Below are 15718 nucleotides of genomic sequence, written 5' to 3'. Positions count from 1 at the left end.
AGACAAAGGACGCCCCGCGCCGGCCGTGGTGTGACGTCACCGGTCCGCGGGGAGTGACGTCACCGGACCGCGGGGTGGGGGCCGCGCTCCCGGAAGCGCTCGCGGAAGGGTCAGGCCCGGCCCGGGGCGGCCGCGGCGGCCCCGAGGTCGAGGCGGGGCAGCCCCCGCGGGAGCCGCGGCGGGGCCGCAGGGCCGCAGGTACCGGCGCGGGGAGCGGCGGCTTGCGCGGGGCACCAGGGCCTCGCCGGCGCCGCCTGGTGCCCGCGGCTCGTCAGCCGGGGAGGGGAAGGGGAGATCTCCCGTCGGGCCCGGCGGCGCCGGGACGCCGTCCGCACAGGTAGTGGGTGGAGGAGGCCCAGTGGCCTGGGCCGACGGCGAGCCCGAGCTTCTTCCACGTGGGGCGGCCCGCGAGGTGCACGAGAGCTAGGGAAGGGGTATAATTGTCTGATCTTGTTAAAGTTGCTTTATCTGCCTTGACAAAAGGTAGAACTGGAACCTAAAAATTAACAGACTTTCCGGAACTGCAGTGCTGTGTGCTGTCCTCAGACAGGCAGGTTCAATGTGCAAGGCGGTGGCAAGTGTTTCTGAAGCACTGAAGGTCCTACCATCCGTATAGTAAAATGATGTCTCTAGGTATCTCTAATCTTCTTATATTAGTCAAAAGGACAGCTGTTTAAGTAAACACTGATGTTAGCAAGCATACATGTTAGGGCATTCAGTGTTTTTCAGTACACATGAGTTAATTCCTATTCATAAATGACACAAAGGGGATTTCTTTTTTTTATGCTTAAACCGTAAAGTTGCATCTTGTTTCCTTAAGAAGTGTGTTTTTAAACTGACTGTGCATTGAGATGTTAACTGAGGACATCAGTTTCAAGTTGTAACAATTCAGAGCAAGTAGCTTAGTTATTACTTACACAGAAGTTCATTGAACTGGAAGTCATGACAATGTTTATGAATGTATCGCATTTGCATTTTGAAACAGATTTTTAGAGGTAGTATTAGAAGCAGATGTGTATTTCCTGATAAGTTCTTCACATGTACAGTGGGGCAGCTGGAATGGTAAGATGAACAGGATTATTAGAAGTCTGCGTTATTCAGGTTCTGAATACAATTGCATTACAATTGATTTGGTGTTGCTGATGATACTCTTGTTCTTAAATGTCATTCACTGAAGCAACTGCTTTGGTTGTATTTGCCAAATTTATGATATTTATCCACATCCCGGGGATCTTGCTATCTGTGGACCCAACAGACTCCTTAACTGCTTTGCAGCATCGTATTACATTATCTTTTGTACCTTCAAGGGGGTATTGCAGCTGTGGTAATAGAGACTCACTGTTCTGAGAGTAAAAAAACTGCATTTGGATACTAATGTGTGCAGTAAGAGAAAGGATGGTGCAGTCATTAGAGGATTAAGTACAAGATGGAAGAACAAATAGGTTCTTTATCAGATTGCATTGCTAGTGATAGTTGATAATGTTTTTGATCTTCCTTAATCACCAAATCTCTGGCAAAAAACGAAACCTATGCACACATAGAGTAACATGGGGAGAAAGTTTTCGGGGAACTGTTACTAGAGATACACTTTTGTGAAAAGTGTTAATTGTGAAAAGTGGTATGTAAATAAAAGGGTCTTCTAAAGGTCTCATGAATCTGCTTTGTGAATCGTGCTTCATTATCTCACGGACTTACAGAGCAGGTTAAACTTAATTTGATTCTCATCTGGTTCACTTCGTGGGGTTTTTTAATTAATACAGGTGTAATAAATACTAAATTAAAGGTGCATGTGGAGCAGTCCTTGCTTTGTACTTGTAGTGGTGTATATAATTGTCTTTTCTTTTTCTGAAATACAAGGATTTGACTCAAAAACTGGTATTACTTGAATCAGTTACTGTTGTGATTTGTCAAGTTTATGTGTCAGCTTGTCTAAATAAATTTTTTGATACAGTTTATTCACTTTATAATAAGAGATAACTTTTATGATTTAAAGTGATACTGTTGATGAAGTCAAGTTACTTCTTCAACTCTTTGCTAAGAAAGTCTTTAAGATTTGTGGCGGTTTTTAAGCAAAGTCTTACTGAAGTGTAAAAATGGTGTAGTTAGGAAGGGACGTTACTTCTTCAGACCTGCTGTTGAGCTGTAGTCTTGTACTAAGAAGTTGTAGTCTCATTGTAAGTCAAAGCTGTCATACATGTTTGTTTGTAGAAATTCCGTGGGCTGAATTGCTAGGGAATCTAATGAGAATTTGTACAGAGCAAGTCTTTGATTTGCAAAGTTCTCGGTCTTTGTACGTAGCTTTACCATCCCCACCTGCTCTTGCCCCAGAAGGATTTGAAAGGCAGATATAAGGGTAGAGGAAAGATGTGGAACTTCTTTTTTCCTATTTTCAGTCAGAAAGTTGTTTTGACTGTGGAGGAGTGATTGTTGAAACTTGTGGAAGATACAGGCTTGACTTAGTCAGTTCATACAGAAATAGAACTTGTGGCTTCTTTCCCTATATAAGAATTTATATCAAGTTATATAATCTAATACAGAATATTTAAATGCTGCTATGGGCGGAACTTGACTAGGTTTATGATTTAACTGGATGGTTTTCATTTTTTTTACTCTTTATCTTCTCCTGGGAGCGGGTAGGTTCCTCTTTTACTACACTCTTTAAAGATAAGGAAACTTGTTCTGCTTTTTGGTGCCCTCTGCTGATGTCTGTTTGTCAGAACATCGAAAACTGGTGCTGTGTTTGGTCTTTACTATCACTAACTGCTAACAATAGCAGCTTTTTAAGAGCAGTGGGAAGCGGAAAGAGGGAAAGGAAGCTCTTTTACACCTTAAGTATTTTGCTGTTTGCCTTCCAACCAGTTTGTCTGGATTGCACTGGAACTATACCTCACCTGGTAGAAGAGGAGGTAAGCAGCGTATATCTGACTTGCCTTCTGTTGGCATTGTAGCAGTAAAAAGACTGATTCCGTAGCTTTTCTCCTCTCAGGAAAATAGTGACATTCTTTCTTTAATGACTACAGTTCCTGGTTTCAGTAAATACATTCCATGTTTGCTGTCTCAGAATTTTTTATCTCCCTGTTTATTTTCAATAACTTTGCTTTTTTTGTATTTCCCACTACTACCTCAGATACTACAAAAATTCCTAGTGCTTCATGTAAGCACCACTATGTATGGTGTGCTTTGCTTACTTTCAGTTTAAGTAGCCCTTTCATACTATCAGTCTTGCAGGTTTGTGCCTGTTGAAAAATCTGTAAACACCTCTATCCTAGAAAAACTCAGAAATTGCATTAAGTCAGCTACATTCTCTCTACAGAACCTTAGAATCTCTTAGCCTTATGGTCTGTCTTCGCCAGCTTTGCTAATTTCTGACAGAGGTGGTCAATTTTTTTTTTTTTTTTGTCACACTGCAGTAACAGTAAATTGTGTGAGAAGGGATGAGAACATTCATGGCACAGTTTATGGTGCTGCTGAGCAGATGCTCTGTCTGGCAGTCTTCCTGAAGGCTACAGGAGGTGGCATTCTAGACTAAAATTCAGGAGTTTTCGTATTTACGTTATTTCTTTAGATGATCTGTGTTGGGATTGTTCTTTAAAAAAGTTGGTATGTGATGAGTATTTTTGATGAGCTGCATTTTCAAAATCTAATTCTTGGAAAGAGATTGAAAGACTGTTTTATTAGTAAGTACTGAGGGAGGGCATTTTTGATCTGTCTTCTGTGTTTGTGTCTTGGGAAAACATCCGAACTGAATATAAAGCAAGATGGGAAATGAAGAGATGGGAGACATGAAAGACTAGAAAATTCATTTAAAATAGTGTTCTGAAAGGAACTTGAGGAGATGAGTAAGTTTCAAGTGGATGAGTATGGCTTTGAGAAAAACATTCAGATGTGGACACAAAGGACCTGGTAATACCAGTATGCATTTGGTCATTTTGTATGTGAAGCTGTACTGAGCATAGGTTAGAGACCATATGTGATGCCTTCTTCCTCTTTATTTAATTTCCTTGCTGTATCAGAGAACAGTCAGAACACTTTTTCTCAAATTGAAATATGGAGACTTCATACAGTGTTTGTATTCTTTGGCTCTGCTTTCTGTATGTGAATGTTTACGGCTACCTGTTGTGTTGTTCAACACTGGGCAGAGCTTGAGAATGTTTTGAAAAAGGAAACATCTCACCTAATTTCTTAAATGGTTTAAGTTCTTAATGCCCTTTTTTTTTTCTCCTTATCAAAGGGGTGAGATGAGGTTTAAGAAGTGAGTCGGCAAACTGTTATTTGAGTGTGTTTGGGGGAGTGAGGCTTGTGTTCCTTCGCATATCATCTAATGTGTATCGTGGTTTGTTTTTTATTGGCAGACCTTCCTGTGACTTGGTGTGAGGATAATCTTGTTTTCTAAAGTAAATTAAAAGATCTACACAAGTAGAAGCTGTTTCTTGAAGCTGAAAACCTTCCGTATTTTCTCATCTATTCCTTGTTTTGGTTAACTTAACAGAAAACGCCAATTCTTTCTTAGTTTTGCCATTTCAAATAATTTGTCACTTACACTGAGGAGTGAGAACAGATTTCAAATGCTGACTTGCGCTTGTGCCCATTATGGACATCAGTTATAGATAGTAGTGTGAGTAATGTTTTTTTGGTATAAGTGTTCAGATGCTCTTTTGATGCTTTGTCAACAGATACAGTCAGTATAACATTCATTCACACAAATAAAAGTTTTCAGTCTTCAGTGCTCGAGTGACAGCTTGTCCATTTATGTATGTTGTATTTCATATATGTGTGTGCATACCTGGTGCATCTATATATGTGCAGTTTAAGACAGGGAAAAAAATCTTTAAGTGGAAAGAGTGTGATTTTGTTTTTTTTCTTTTAATGATTGTCGTAATTACCCTGTCTCAGCTGAGGTGCCTGTGTTGTTAGCTTCACATGCCTAAATGGCAAAATCATTAGTGAATACACACTGAATATGCAACCTGCCTGTAGGGAATACTTTGCTGTGAAGCAATTTTGAGCCAGATTTCTCTTCAGACCCCTTGTCCCAACAAAGCAGAAAGACCAGAATTATTTTTAAAATTGAAAACTTAATCTTTTTGAGATGTGCTTGTATCTGAACACCTTGTCTTGATTTCACCACTTTACTCTTGCCCTGGCATCATTTTAAGTATGTCAATTTCAGCACATTTTATGACACTTAAAGAAATTTCTTTACAGTAATGAATGCATTTTAATGGTATGCATGCAAAGTTTAATGTGTTTCAGCTTTGCATATAGGAAAATAAGTTTTCTTCCTGTATCTTTATTTCTGTGATTTTAGTTAAAAATTTATCTTCTGTTTACGTATGAAAGAAGAGATCAGGACTCCGTGGAGGCCCAGAGATAGCTTTTAGCACCATCACCTGAAAATTGACACTTTCTATATTGTGTGAGGTACTGATGTCAAAACACAGATATTTTATCTCAGATCTTGGTAAGCATTTTGGAGATTGACTGATAGAAAATGATTAATGAAAAATATTTTTTAAAATTCTTATTGGATACTAGTACTGTTTGTTGCAGAACTCTTTAAATTTTCAGTTTTAAGAAAGCTTGAAATGTTTACTGTCATAGTACATACTAATTGCAGGGAGCATCTGCAGAAATAGCACAATTTTTTTTCCATTTTCTATCACACATACCACTGACAAAGTTGAGTTGAAAACTGAGACCATAAGTTGGGATTTTAAGGTGAAGTTAATATTTTTCCAACGATTGGGGTTTTTTTTTAGTAGAGAGGGAGGTACAGCTGAGGTTTCTTCCCTTATTGATGTTTGGTTGGTGTTTTTATATTGAGAGTTAAGGATTCCCATTCAGAAAAAATACGATGATGTGATACAAAAATAAATACTTGTTAACGTCTTTGTGAGTTTGGAGCATTTAAGTTGCTTTGATTTATTCCTCCAAAAAATGATTGCAAAAGCTTTTCATATTTCAAAGGATTCTCGTTTGCACACGGCAAGTACTGCAAGCAGTAGCAACTACTCATAAAATTCAATTTGAAGAATTTTGAGATGGCAGTGTGCTGCCTCAGTTCTTAAACCTGCTGCAGTATTAGAAAAGGAGTGCTACAGTTGTGATATGGTTTTCACTGTCCCTTTTGTATGAGCAGTAGAGCTTGAAAATAAGAAACATGTAGTCTTACTAAATACGGTTTCCTTCTTTTTTTAATGCTATTGAGTCCTGCAGTGCTAAATATGATGCTAATATTTTTGCATTTTCCTAATGTTTTTGTGCATTTTAAATTCATGTGCAGCAAAGTAATATTGCAGTGTTTGGAATGAGAAATTGATACCTAATAATCAAATTCTTAGGACGGTTTCAAGTACTTACTGTGTGAAACTTAAGCAGTTTAGATGTAGCAGTCTCTGAATGTTTTTTTTTTTGTATATCCTACACATCCAGTTAAGTGAGAAGTGCATTTCAGAGAAGAAACTGATACAGAGAAAGCACTGGAGATAAACGTCAATCCGACGTAGAATAAGCAACAAATTAAATATTCAAGTTTTTAATGTTTGACCATAAGTAAAAAAATTCTCTATTGGACTCTCCAGTATGTCAGTATTTCTGTAGTAGTAAGAGCCCAGAACTGCATACAGTACTCCAGATGCTATCTCCCAGGACTTTTACAAGAGTTGGCTCATTTTGGCCTTTCTTTCAGTCACCTGCTTTTTTTGAAACAGTTCTATGCTATTGCTGTGCGATTTGCTATTGCATGCCTCAGGTCTTTACAAATAAACTTTGCATGGAGGATTCATTGTCATTTCTGGTTGCTGAAGAACAAACTGGCTTTTGTGCCCATGGTCAGTAAATAATGAATTAATCCTGTTAGTCATGAGTGAATTATGGATGGCCAGAAAGATTACTGAGGGATGTTCTTGGTACAGTTTTTAGCTATAGTAACAGTGTAATTGATATATACCATCAGAGCTTTGAAAGACAAAAAAAAGAGATGAACTTGCATATTTTTACCATGTCTGGTAATGTTGCTCTTATTTTACAAATCGTGTTCCTTTTACTAAATACTGTGGAAAGTTCTACTGTTCCATTGTGAGAAGGGCTCTTTAATCACATAAATTACTAAGAAACCTGATATATATATATAAAGCTGCTGCAGCAAATTTTGTGCCAGCAACCTGACATGGCTGTTGAACATTGGTTTCCATTTTAAGATGGAGTGGCTAGCTTTCTTACCATATAATCATATTTCAAAAGCAAGTTAAAGGAAACATTGTAGGCTTCATTTCAGAATGATGTGCCTTGCTAAGCACTCTTCTGTCTGAAGTACAAAATACTTTCTTTATAAATCCACAGAGATGTCATGAGGAGGGTGGGGGTTTTTAACTGCTTTTTAATTGTTGTTTTGCTTTTTTTTGAGATTTTGTTGTGGCTATAGGAAACAGTTTACTAACTGCTTAGTGGTTTTTGATCTCTGTTTGTAGAATTTTTATCCCAAGAACTAGTTACAGATTCATTTTCTTAATTCCTGACAGTGTGAGAATTAAGAAAAAAATTAAGAAAAAGTTCTGAAGCACTGAAAGAAATGGTCTTCCTTTTTGAATACTCAGATGTATCACATGTTCAGTTGGGAACTGTAGACACTCACAGGGATACTTTGTGTCTCATGGTATGTCTTGAAGTACCCCAAAGTACTATTTGAGTTGCACTTCTTTCACAGTAAAAAGGCTCAAAAAGCCTTGTGTTTAGCATTGCATGAAAATCAATTGCAGAATCACATTGGCCCATTTTGTCCTTCCTTTCATTCTCTACTTTTTTTTAAACAGTTTGGAGCTTTGTGAAGGTCTCTGCATTTCTTTGTGAATTTTTTATTAGAACAAATTCTGATTTTCCTTAGTGTTCCTTCATCAGGAAGTTGTCTGGTATGCACCCAGACAGACACATTTCCAAGTTATGTCCTGGTCACAACTCTGAAATCAAAGCTTGGCTAGAAAGAAATGGCTCTGAATATTATTGGTAATGAGGTTTTTAGGTAAAATTTAAATCGTTCTTCAAAAACAAAAAATGAAGCATTTTTTGCATTCTAGGATTTATGTGTAGTGCCTGGAAGGATGCAGGGTGTGGACATCAATATCAAAATTTTTATTTTCTCACCATGTACCCATTTACCTTTACTCTATCACTTTGTTATACCAAGATTATGTGTATCAAGTTTGCAGTTATTACCAGAGAAACCACTGTAGCTGTTCCAGGTGTTTTCTTATTCATGAAAAGATGCATAACAATTATGTGAATGGTGGTGAGTTGAAGCAGAGGCTCTGAATCCTGCTTACCCTGCAGAAGTTGAACAAGCAGTGTTATATGCTCTATTTGGAATGGCACACAGTTGGCAGGATGAGGAATATCACTATGTTGGCCAATGTAGCTAAGCCAGCAAAATTCTTTGGGCAAATCCAATTATACTAGCAAAAGATTCTTATTTCTGATGTTTATTTTGTCAGCTGAAGTTCCTCTAAAGAGCTTTTGCCAATGAAAGATGTGTGTCATTGCAGTATGATTCTGCTGGCAAATCTTTATACATGGACAAGTTCTTTGTCCTGCAGCTCTGAGTCCAACTGGATAAGCCTTGTTTATTTTGTCTTGAAAAAAGCGCATCAATTAGGCTTGGAAGTAGTCCACTTGTTCATAAAATCTGTTACTTTATTGCCACTTGTGGCACAGGGGTTTTACTTTACTGCTCATAGTTGCTTCTTAAAGTAGCTCCTTCCTGGTTTTATTTAAAGCTAGAACGTTAAGAATATATTTAAAGGAAATGTCAAACTTCATGGTTCCCAAGAGCTTTTCATCTGTCAGCTTACAAGTTAATATGATCCCACTTTTTTCATCCTGTTGTTTTTTTCCCCACTTACACAGAATGCAGGTGTGGATCCTTCAGGAGTAAGTCAGGACAATGAGCATGTGAAAGCTTTGGCTCTCGTGAAAGCTGAGAGTTACCACCGTGGGAGTCCTGAGACACCAGTGCTAATCAAATGGGGACCTGATTGGGAGTGAAGCTCAGGGGAGAGCACCGCAGGGAAGGGTGATAAAACCTATGCTTATTAACATGCGATGTTTATGTAGTGTCCTGGTTTGCACATTGGGGAACTGGCAGATGTAGTGCAGGTGCTGTCTGGATTCCAAGATCTGCAGCTGGCCTCTGTCATGTGTACTGATGCTAAAGTTTTTGCAGGTTAGGGTGTGTGAACTATGCTGGCTTATCATGGCAAGGAGATAGAATGTCCTTTGGACTTCATGTATCTGGATGGGAGAGACAAACTTTCTTGGATTACCATAACAAATTCTTCTCATCCCCTACACCAACCCTTTGCATTTCCATTAAATATTCTTGTTTAGGGCACAAGGTGTAGTGCTGTTGTTTATTCCCATATTCTTGTTACTTTTTACTGTTTTCAGAAGTAGTCTTCATCTCACTCTTCCTGGATTGTAGTATCTAACAGAGTCCTTACAATTGTGTGGCGTATTGTTAGTGGAAGAGTTCTGTGATCTGTAAGGGAACATGGAAGGAGAGAGCATCAGCTCATGTAAGTTGTGTCTGGTCAAGGAACTTTTCAGTACCATAAGAGGATAATAAGAAAAGGAGAAATAAATAGGAACATTCTGAGGCATAAATCTGTTGAACCAAAACATAAGGGAGACAGATAAAAGGACCAAACCTGATCAGTCACTAACTGAAGAGGGTAAGTAGAATGTGGGAATGTTTATTTCAGTGAGATTATTTGATCGTAGACCTCATGAAATGGTATTATAAGGGAAAGGAGGAAGCCATAAACAAGATGTAGAGAGAGACACAAACCTGCCAAGCAAACTTAATGGAGATAAAGACAAGAAACAAAACCTGGTCTGTCACACTAACTGATGAGCTGTCAGAAAAGTGCATACAAACAAGGATTCTGTGACTGATAAGAATGCAGACCTGAGGGTCCAGGTTGTTGGGGCAGGTCAGTGAGACTGTGCTAGCTGAGGAAGTGATAGGCAAGGGAAGGGAGTTGGGAAAGGAACAAAACAGGGCCAGACAGAAAAAGGGCCAATATAGGTAAACTGTGGCCAGTCTTTACACTTGTCTGGCTGAGCCCTGTGCCTGATCCCTGCAGTCTGTCCTGTTTTATTAGATCTTTTCTTAACTACTTCTCAATGTAATTTCACTTTCTATACCATGTGTGTGCAGCGGCTAAGTGAGTCCAGCTTGAGTAGAAACTAGGCCAGCAACTGGCGTCTCACTGGAGGTGTTGGCACCAACCAGGTTTGCAGTGACAGCAGTTGAAGGGAGTGAGGCTCTTGGTGGCAGGAGCTGGGGGGGCTGTAGCTGTCTGTATCTATAGTGCTAGCTACAGGGGACTTGTGTGAGCTTATAAACTGTACCTTGTAATGCCACACCTAAGTCAAACTTCTGCCTCTGCTGCTTTCAATGGGAGAGATGCAAAAAGGCAGTAATGCTCATGAAGCCATCTGGGCTGCAATGGCTCCATCTAGTCACATAAGTCATTTCCCTTGTCTTGGTTTTAGGGTTGTGGGGCACAGCTCTTACAGAGCTTACTAGACCTAGGCCAAGGTCTTGGATTATGAATAAGCCACTGCATTTGAATGTAAGTATCTGTTCAGCCCAAGAATTTACTGTTACTGTAGGTACAATCAGACTAATAGAAGTGTTGAAATGTAATTCAAATTACAGTTGTTAGAATTCTTGGAGCAGATAGGATATGCAGAGTACTCAGTTTACTAGCCGATTAGATGCTTATAGTTAAATTTGAAAATGCTTATAAATGTTGATGCTTACCAGTGTATATCATGAGGAAAAATAGTTTCCTTTTCAGTATGCACTCATGAAGAGGAAACATGCAGCTGCAGATTTCTAGTCGGCCTGGTAGGGTTTGATAGCATATACCCATCAGATTGTCCTTGTGTAAAGCCTTCTATAGGAAAGGGCTGTGCTTGAGAATACTCCTGAAGTATTAGTTTACTTTTCAAATACAGGTCTTTTGCAAGCTACAGAATAGATGTAGTTTATTCTCTGAATTTGAGATGGACAGTATGGAGAAGGTGCTTGTGCTTCCCAGGACCATTAAGTAGGAATATACAGGGAGTTGGAAAGTGATTTTCAGATATTTGCAGGAATTACTTTGGTAATAGTACCCTTCTGTGATGGTTGATAATCAGTGTGTGGCTGCAGTATTTATAATTTTACTGGAAAAGGACAGTGAAAAAGATACACCTCAAAGGGTGTTGTCTTGGTGAGAATACGTAGTTTTTCCCAAATAAAATGGAAAAGCTTTTAGATAAAACATTACTGCAAGAAATGTATACAGAAATAGAACGAACACTGTTTTACAAGCAGCCATATTCTTTATTCACTTTTGTTACCATTACATTTGTGAGAGTTTATAGGGTACAGAGATGAGAATGAGACAAAACTGTACTGGGTATGTCAGTGAAATGCTGACTTTTAGGGATGAGACTGTAGGTTTTAGTGGTCTGACATATACTGCTCCTTTTACTATTAAAAACCTGATGACTTTGTCCTGATACTGCTTCCTTTAAATATGATGTAATCTGTGTTCCTGCTCATCGTGCTCTTCTTGTTAAGTGTATATTTAAAGAAGGGCAGTGAGTTTATCTTGTTAGTTAAAAGCTAGATAGAGTGTTCTTGATAACTGTCATCCAGTCTCTTCTTGTTGCCTGTTGGACATGAGAAAAATACTAGCATATGGCTGGATAAAGTATCAGTAGTCCCAGAAAATATTTTAAATACTAACAAGAAACAACTAGAGTGATTTGGGATTTGGAGAGCTCCTGTCATTGTGGAAAGTATTGTATTCCACAATAATAGAGTAGAATGAAAAAACATACTGTCAATATATAGTTATTCCACATGCTGATTGAAAATAACATAAAAACAAAATTATACAGGATTTACGTCTGTTATTAGTTCCTTGTACTTTCCTGCATGCTGGTATTACCGTGATACAGTGTTCACATGAGAATTGGTTTCTTAATAAATGCTGAGACAAAACACCAAGTCTTCAATGAATTCAGGTTTGTGTTGGGGTTTTTTGTAATATCTGTTTGCAAATAAGTTGGACTTAGCTTTAGGTCATTTCTGTACTTTCAGTACAGAAAAAGACACTATTACATTTTAAGTCTCTGTACATGTAGTTCCAAGAAATTATTTTAGTTTTATTTTCTTGCTGATGGGAAACAATTTTGACTAAAATTACTGTTGCTTACTGCAGAGGGCAGTTAGCAGTTACAGAATTTGAAGTATCTGTGAGAGCTAGTAATCTGGAGTGATGATGAAGGCAAACCACTTAGCAGTTTGCATCTCCACTGTCTTTGAAATGGTGCACTCCTGAAGCAAAAGGAAAATAGTAATAATACTACTGCTAATAATAAAAGAACTGTTTTTCCAAAGTAGACTGCTTTCTACAGAGCAGAGTATGTTAGTGTTAATGCTTGGGAAAAGTGTCACATTTAAATTAGGGCAGTAGCAATGGGAGATCCCCACCCAGGTGTGTGTAGACCGTATTAGGACAGGAGTGGTTATTTGATTAGTTCAAGGTTTTGTTTTCTGATAGCTTCACTAAATCCAGTTTTTTCCTTCCTCCATTTGACATTTTCTTTTGCACTCACAAAATCCCAGCATACCAATTTACCAGCATTTTTATTACCTGTCTTTTTCTGGGAATAGGCTTAGTCATCATGGTGCAAAAAATTGGGCCACAAATCATCCTTCTCTTATTCTTGTAGCATAGTTCCTTTAAGATTTGTCCTTTGTTAGTGTTCTCTGAAGTCTAATAAAATATGTGTTTTCACAGAAGCTGTGCTCTCAAGGTGCTTATTGGCTAGCTCTTCCAGTTTGGTTTTTTTTTTTTGTGTTGAGCTTCTGAGGGCAAGCAGCCTTCTGGAAAAGTCGCCCTTTGCCTGGACATCTACTGTCATGAACTGCCAGGTGCAGACCTGCCTTTTCACCTATTTTTCTCTAAAACATTAAAGTGCAGTTGGTTAAGGAGTTCAGAAGAGATTGAACAACAAACAGATGCATCATCAAGCTGGTTCCCTAGGGAAGCTGATTGCTTTAGGTAAGATACAGTAGGGGAAAACTACAATCTGTGTTAAAGCATTTGAAAGCAAGAGACTGAAAAGCTCTAAAATTTTGTTTAGAATGGCCACAAGTCAAAGAGAGGAAAAATACCTTTTTTCTCTTGAACGTCTGGACAAAATTTCTAGTTCTTAAAAAGAGTGTCCTTGCACTGGAAAGAATGCTGGAATATAAACTTATATGGTGGTGGAAACCTACCAAGAAGCATCTTAATAGAGTTCAGAAAACAAAATGTCCCTGTAAAGCTAGGAGCCAGGAGAGGTCCACAGTCCAGTCTAGAACTAAGTCTGAAATGAGACCTCTTAACAATCTAGGGGGAGGAGGCAGTTCTGGAACCCAGAGGCATTGCAGACAAGTTGTTTTCTCTGCTTCAGCTATCTGCAATTACATGCAAATGTAATGGAAATAGTGCTGTGGTGGACTGAAACAGAAGTGTTCGAGTGAGTGGACAAGCTGGAGAGCAGCTAAATACTATAAGTTTGCTTGCACAAGCAACTCTGTCAGAGAAGTTCACATGATGTTTGGACTCAAGGATGGTTCCATGTGTTTCTAGTTTTTGTTTGTTCAGTTGGTGATCTCTGAAGTATGACATGTACTTCTCTATACTTTCAGTTGCCATGCCTGTTAACAGCATGATGTGTTTTAATTTTGGCAGAATAGTGGGGTGGAGGGGAGGGATGTCTATTGCATTTGCTGATGGCTTCATAGGCATTGGTGCGAACTTCTGAGAAGAATGACAGCTTTATGGAATTGTTCAATAGCATGGACACACAGTGAAGAGGAAAAGGAGTTGTGCTTATAACCAACTGGGAAAACATTCCTTGGAGGTGAATGACCTTCACATCACTAGCACTGGAAACTTCAGGCACTATGTAGGAATTCCACACCTGTGGAATTTTAATGAAGTACACAGACTTAACCAGAGATTGATGATTTGTTTTTTTCAGGTTATGTGTATGAATGGCTATTATTACACAAATAACTAGATGGATGAAACATCTCTGTGCTGAGATAGCAGAATTAAAATAGGCTACAGTACAGAGCAAATGTCTGACTAGCTAAGTACAGACCTGATAGGAGAAGGATGCAATGCAGAGAGCAAGCTCTGTGTGGCAGCTGCTTACTGACCTTACAGATTCCATTGCTGTGCATATGTGCAAATGTTTGTACATATTTCCATGCTTCTGTTGCCTGTAAGTGCTGAGGCAGGAGGAATGTAAAATAGGTGATGCCTTATTTTCTTCATGTTACTCTTTTCTGATAGAGTTTTGATTTTGTGTGGATGTTGGAGTTTTTATATTTTAGTGCTGCTAAAGTATAATTTAGTAGTAATTCTTCCAGGGGTTAGGGAACCATCAAAAATCTGTGTTTATAAACACAATATAAAGGTGAATACTTTCAGGTGATAAATTTCATGGTGTTTAAGTCCTCAATAAATCACTCCTAATGCTAGCTGTGAAGCAATAACTGAAGTATGGCTTGTAATTCACTCATCTGGAGGTGGGTTTTGTTTTTGTTTTGTTTTGATTTTCTCTGCACTGGCATAGAGTGAAGACAGTCCTAGTCCCAAGCGACAACGCCTTTCCCATTCAGTCTTTGACTACACAGCAGCATCACCAGCCCCATCACCACCAATGCGACCATGGGAGATGACATCAAATAGGCAGCCTCCTTTGGCTCGACCCAACCAACACCACTTCTCAGGGGAACGATGCAACACACCTGCACGAAACAGGAGGAGGTAAGCAAGCTGTGTAGCTTGGGAAAGAAGTTCTTATTCTTTCTGATTTTACCTCAAGGAAGGTGTATTTTGGGCAGCACTGACTAGATTAAATGTGGTAAACATGTTAACATTTCCTGGGCTGTAAGATACTGCATTTGTGACTAAAAAGTTACTGGAAGCAATTCAGGCTTGTGCATCATCATGTAATTTATGTGAATAGTCCACTTGAGGAAAAGAGTGCTCAAAACGTGTTTTATTATGAATCTAATTCTCTATTACTCTGCACTGAGGCAAAAAGCATGTAGAAAAGTGCAATGAAAAATCTTTCTCATCTGGGTACTTTTAAAGGTGTTAAAGAGTTGCTCATGTAATACCATCGTTTTCATTAAAGTCACAGTTATATTTGTACTTAAAACCAATCAAAATAAAGATGAAAGATACTAGCTGGGGAGATGAAGAGGTTAGCATAGTGTCAAATGTTTGCTGAGGTGGGTGATTCACGTGTAACAGGATATAGATTTTCATGTTGGTTTTACCTTGTGGCTCATTAACTTCTCAAAGCAGAGCTTTCAGAATAAGTTCCAGTGGTCATGGAAGAGAGATTGGAACTGGTGCCTGGACAGATAACAGTCTAGCAAAGCATAAAACCACAAACTTTTTTGCTATTCCAGTTAAGCAAATTATCCAAAACAGAAGCTTTCATTTCCTCACATTCTGCCTCAAAAATACTGAGTCATCTTATGCAAGTTAAAACACACTGTCTCTGTTTGCTTCTAAGAAATGTTTTGGCTTGGTTTGTACTAAAAAAAAAAAGTGAATATGCTTTTTAATGAATATAAAATTTAGGCTTAAGATAT

At 38.6% G+C, this 15718-nt stretch overlaps 1 protein-coding gene across 6 annotated transcripts in view; it reads left to right on the top strand.

Annotated features, from left to right (window-relative positions):
- Positions 1-15718, top strand: part of RNF38 (ring finger protein 38) — a 104603-nt gene that overhangs the window by 61993 nt on the left and 26892 nt on the right. For 3 of the 6 annotated variants that reach the window (XM_042023523.1, XM_042023522.1, XM_042023524.1), the window contains one exon: positions 14686-14879. In XM_042023523.1, the coding sequence (XP_041879457.1) occupies positions 14686-14879 (194 nt within the window). Of the gene's footprint in view, positions 1-116; positions 199-252; positions 338-5587; positions 10629-14685; positions 14880-15718 lie in introns of those variants that run through there. The other 3 variants (XM_042023527.1, XM_042023526.1, XM_042023525.1) reach the window with 3 other exon arrangements.

This window comes from Corvus kubaryi, unplaced genomic scaffold (genome assembly GCF_017639235.1).
Source record: "Corvus kubaryi isolate FWS band 111438036 unplaced genomic scaffold, C.kubaryi_AGA036_p1.0 37249, whole genome shotgun sequence".
NCBI classification, from domain to species: Eukaryota; Metazoa; Chordata; class Aves; order Passeriformes; family Corvidae; genus Corvus; species Corvus kubaryi.
The sequence above is the reverse complement of the archived record's forward strand: the minus strand, read 5'-3'. Positions and strand labels throughout refer to the sequence as shown.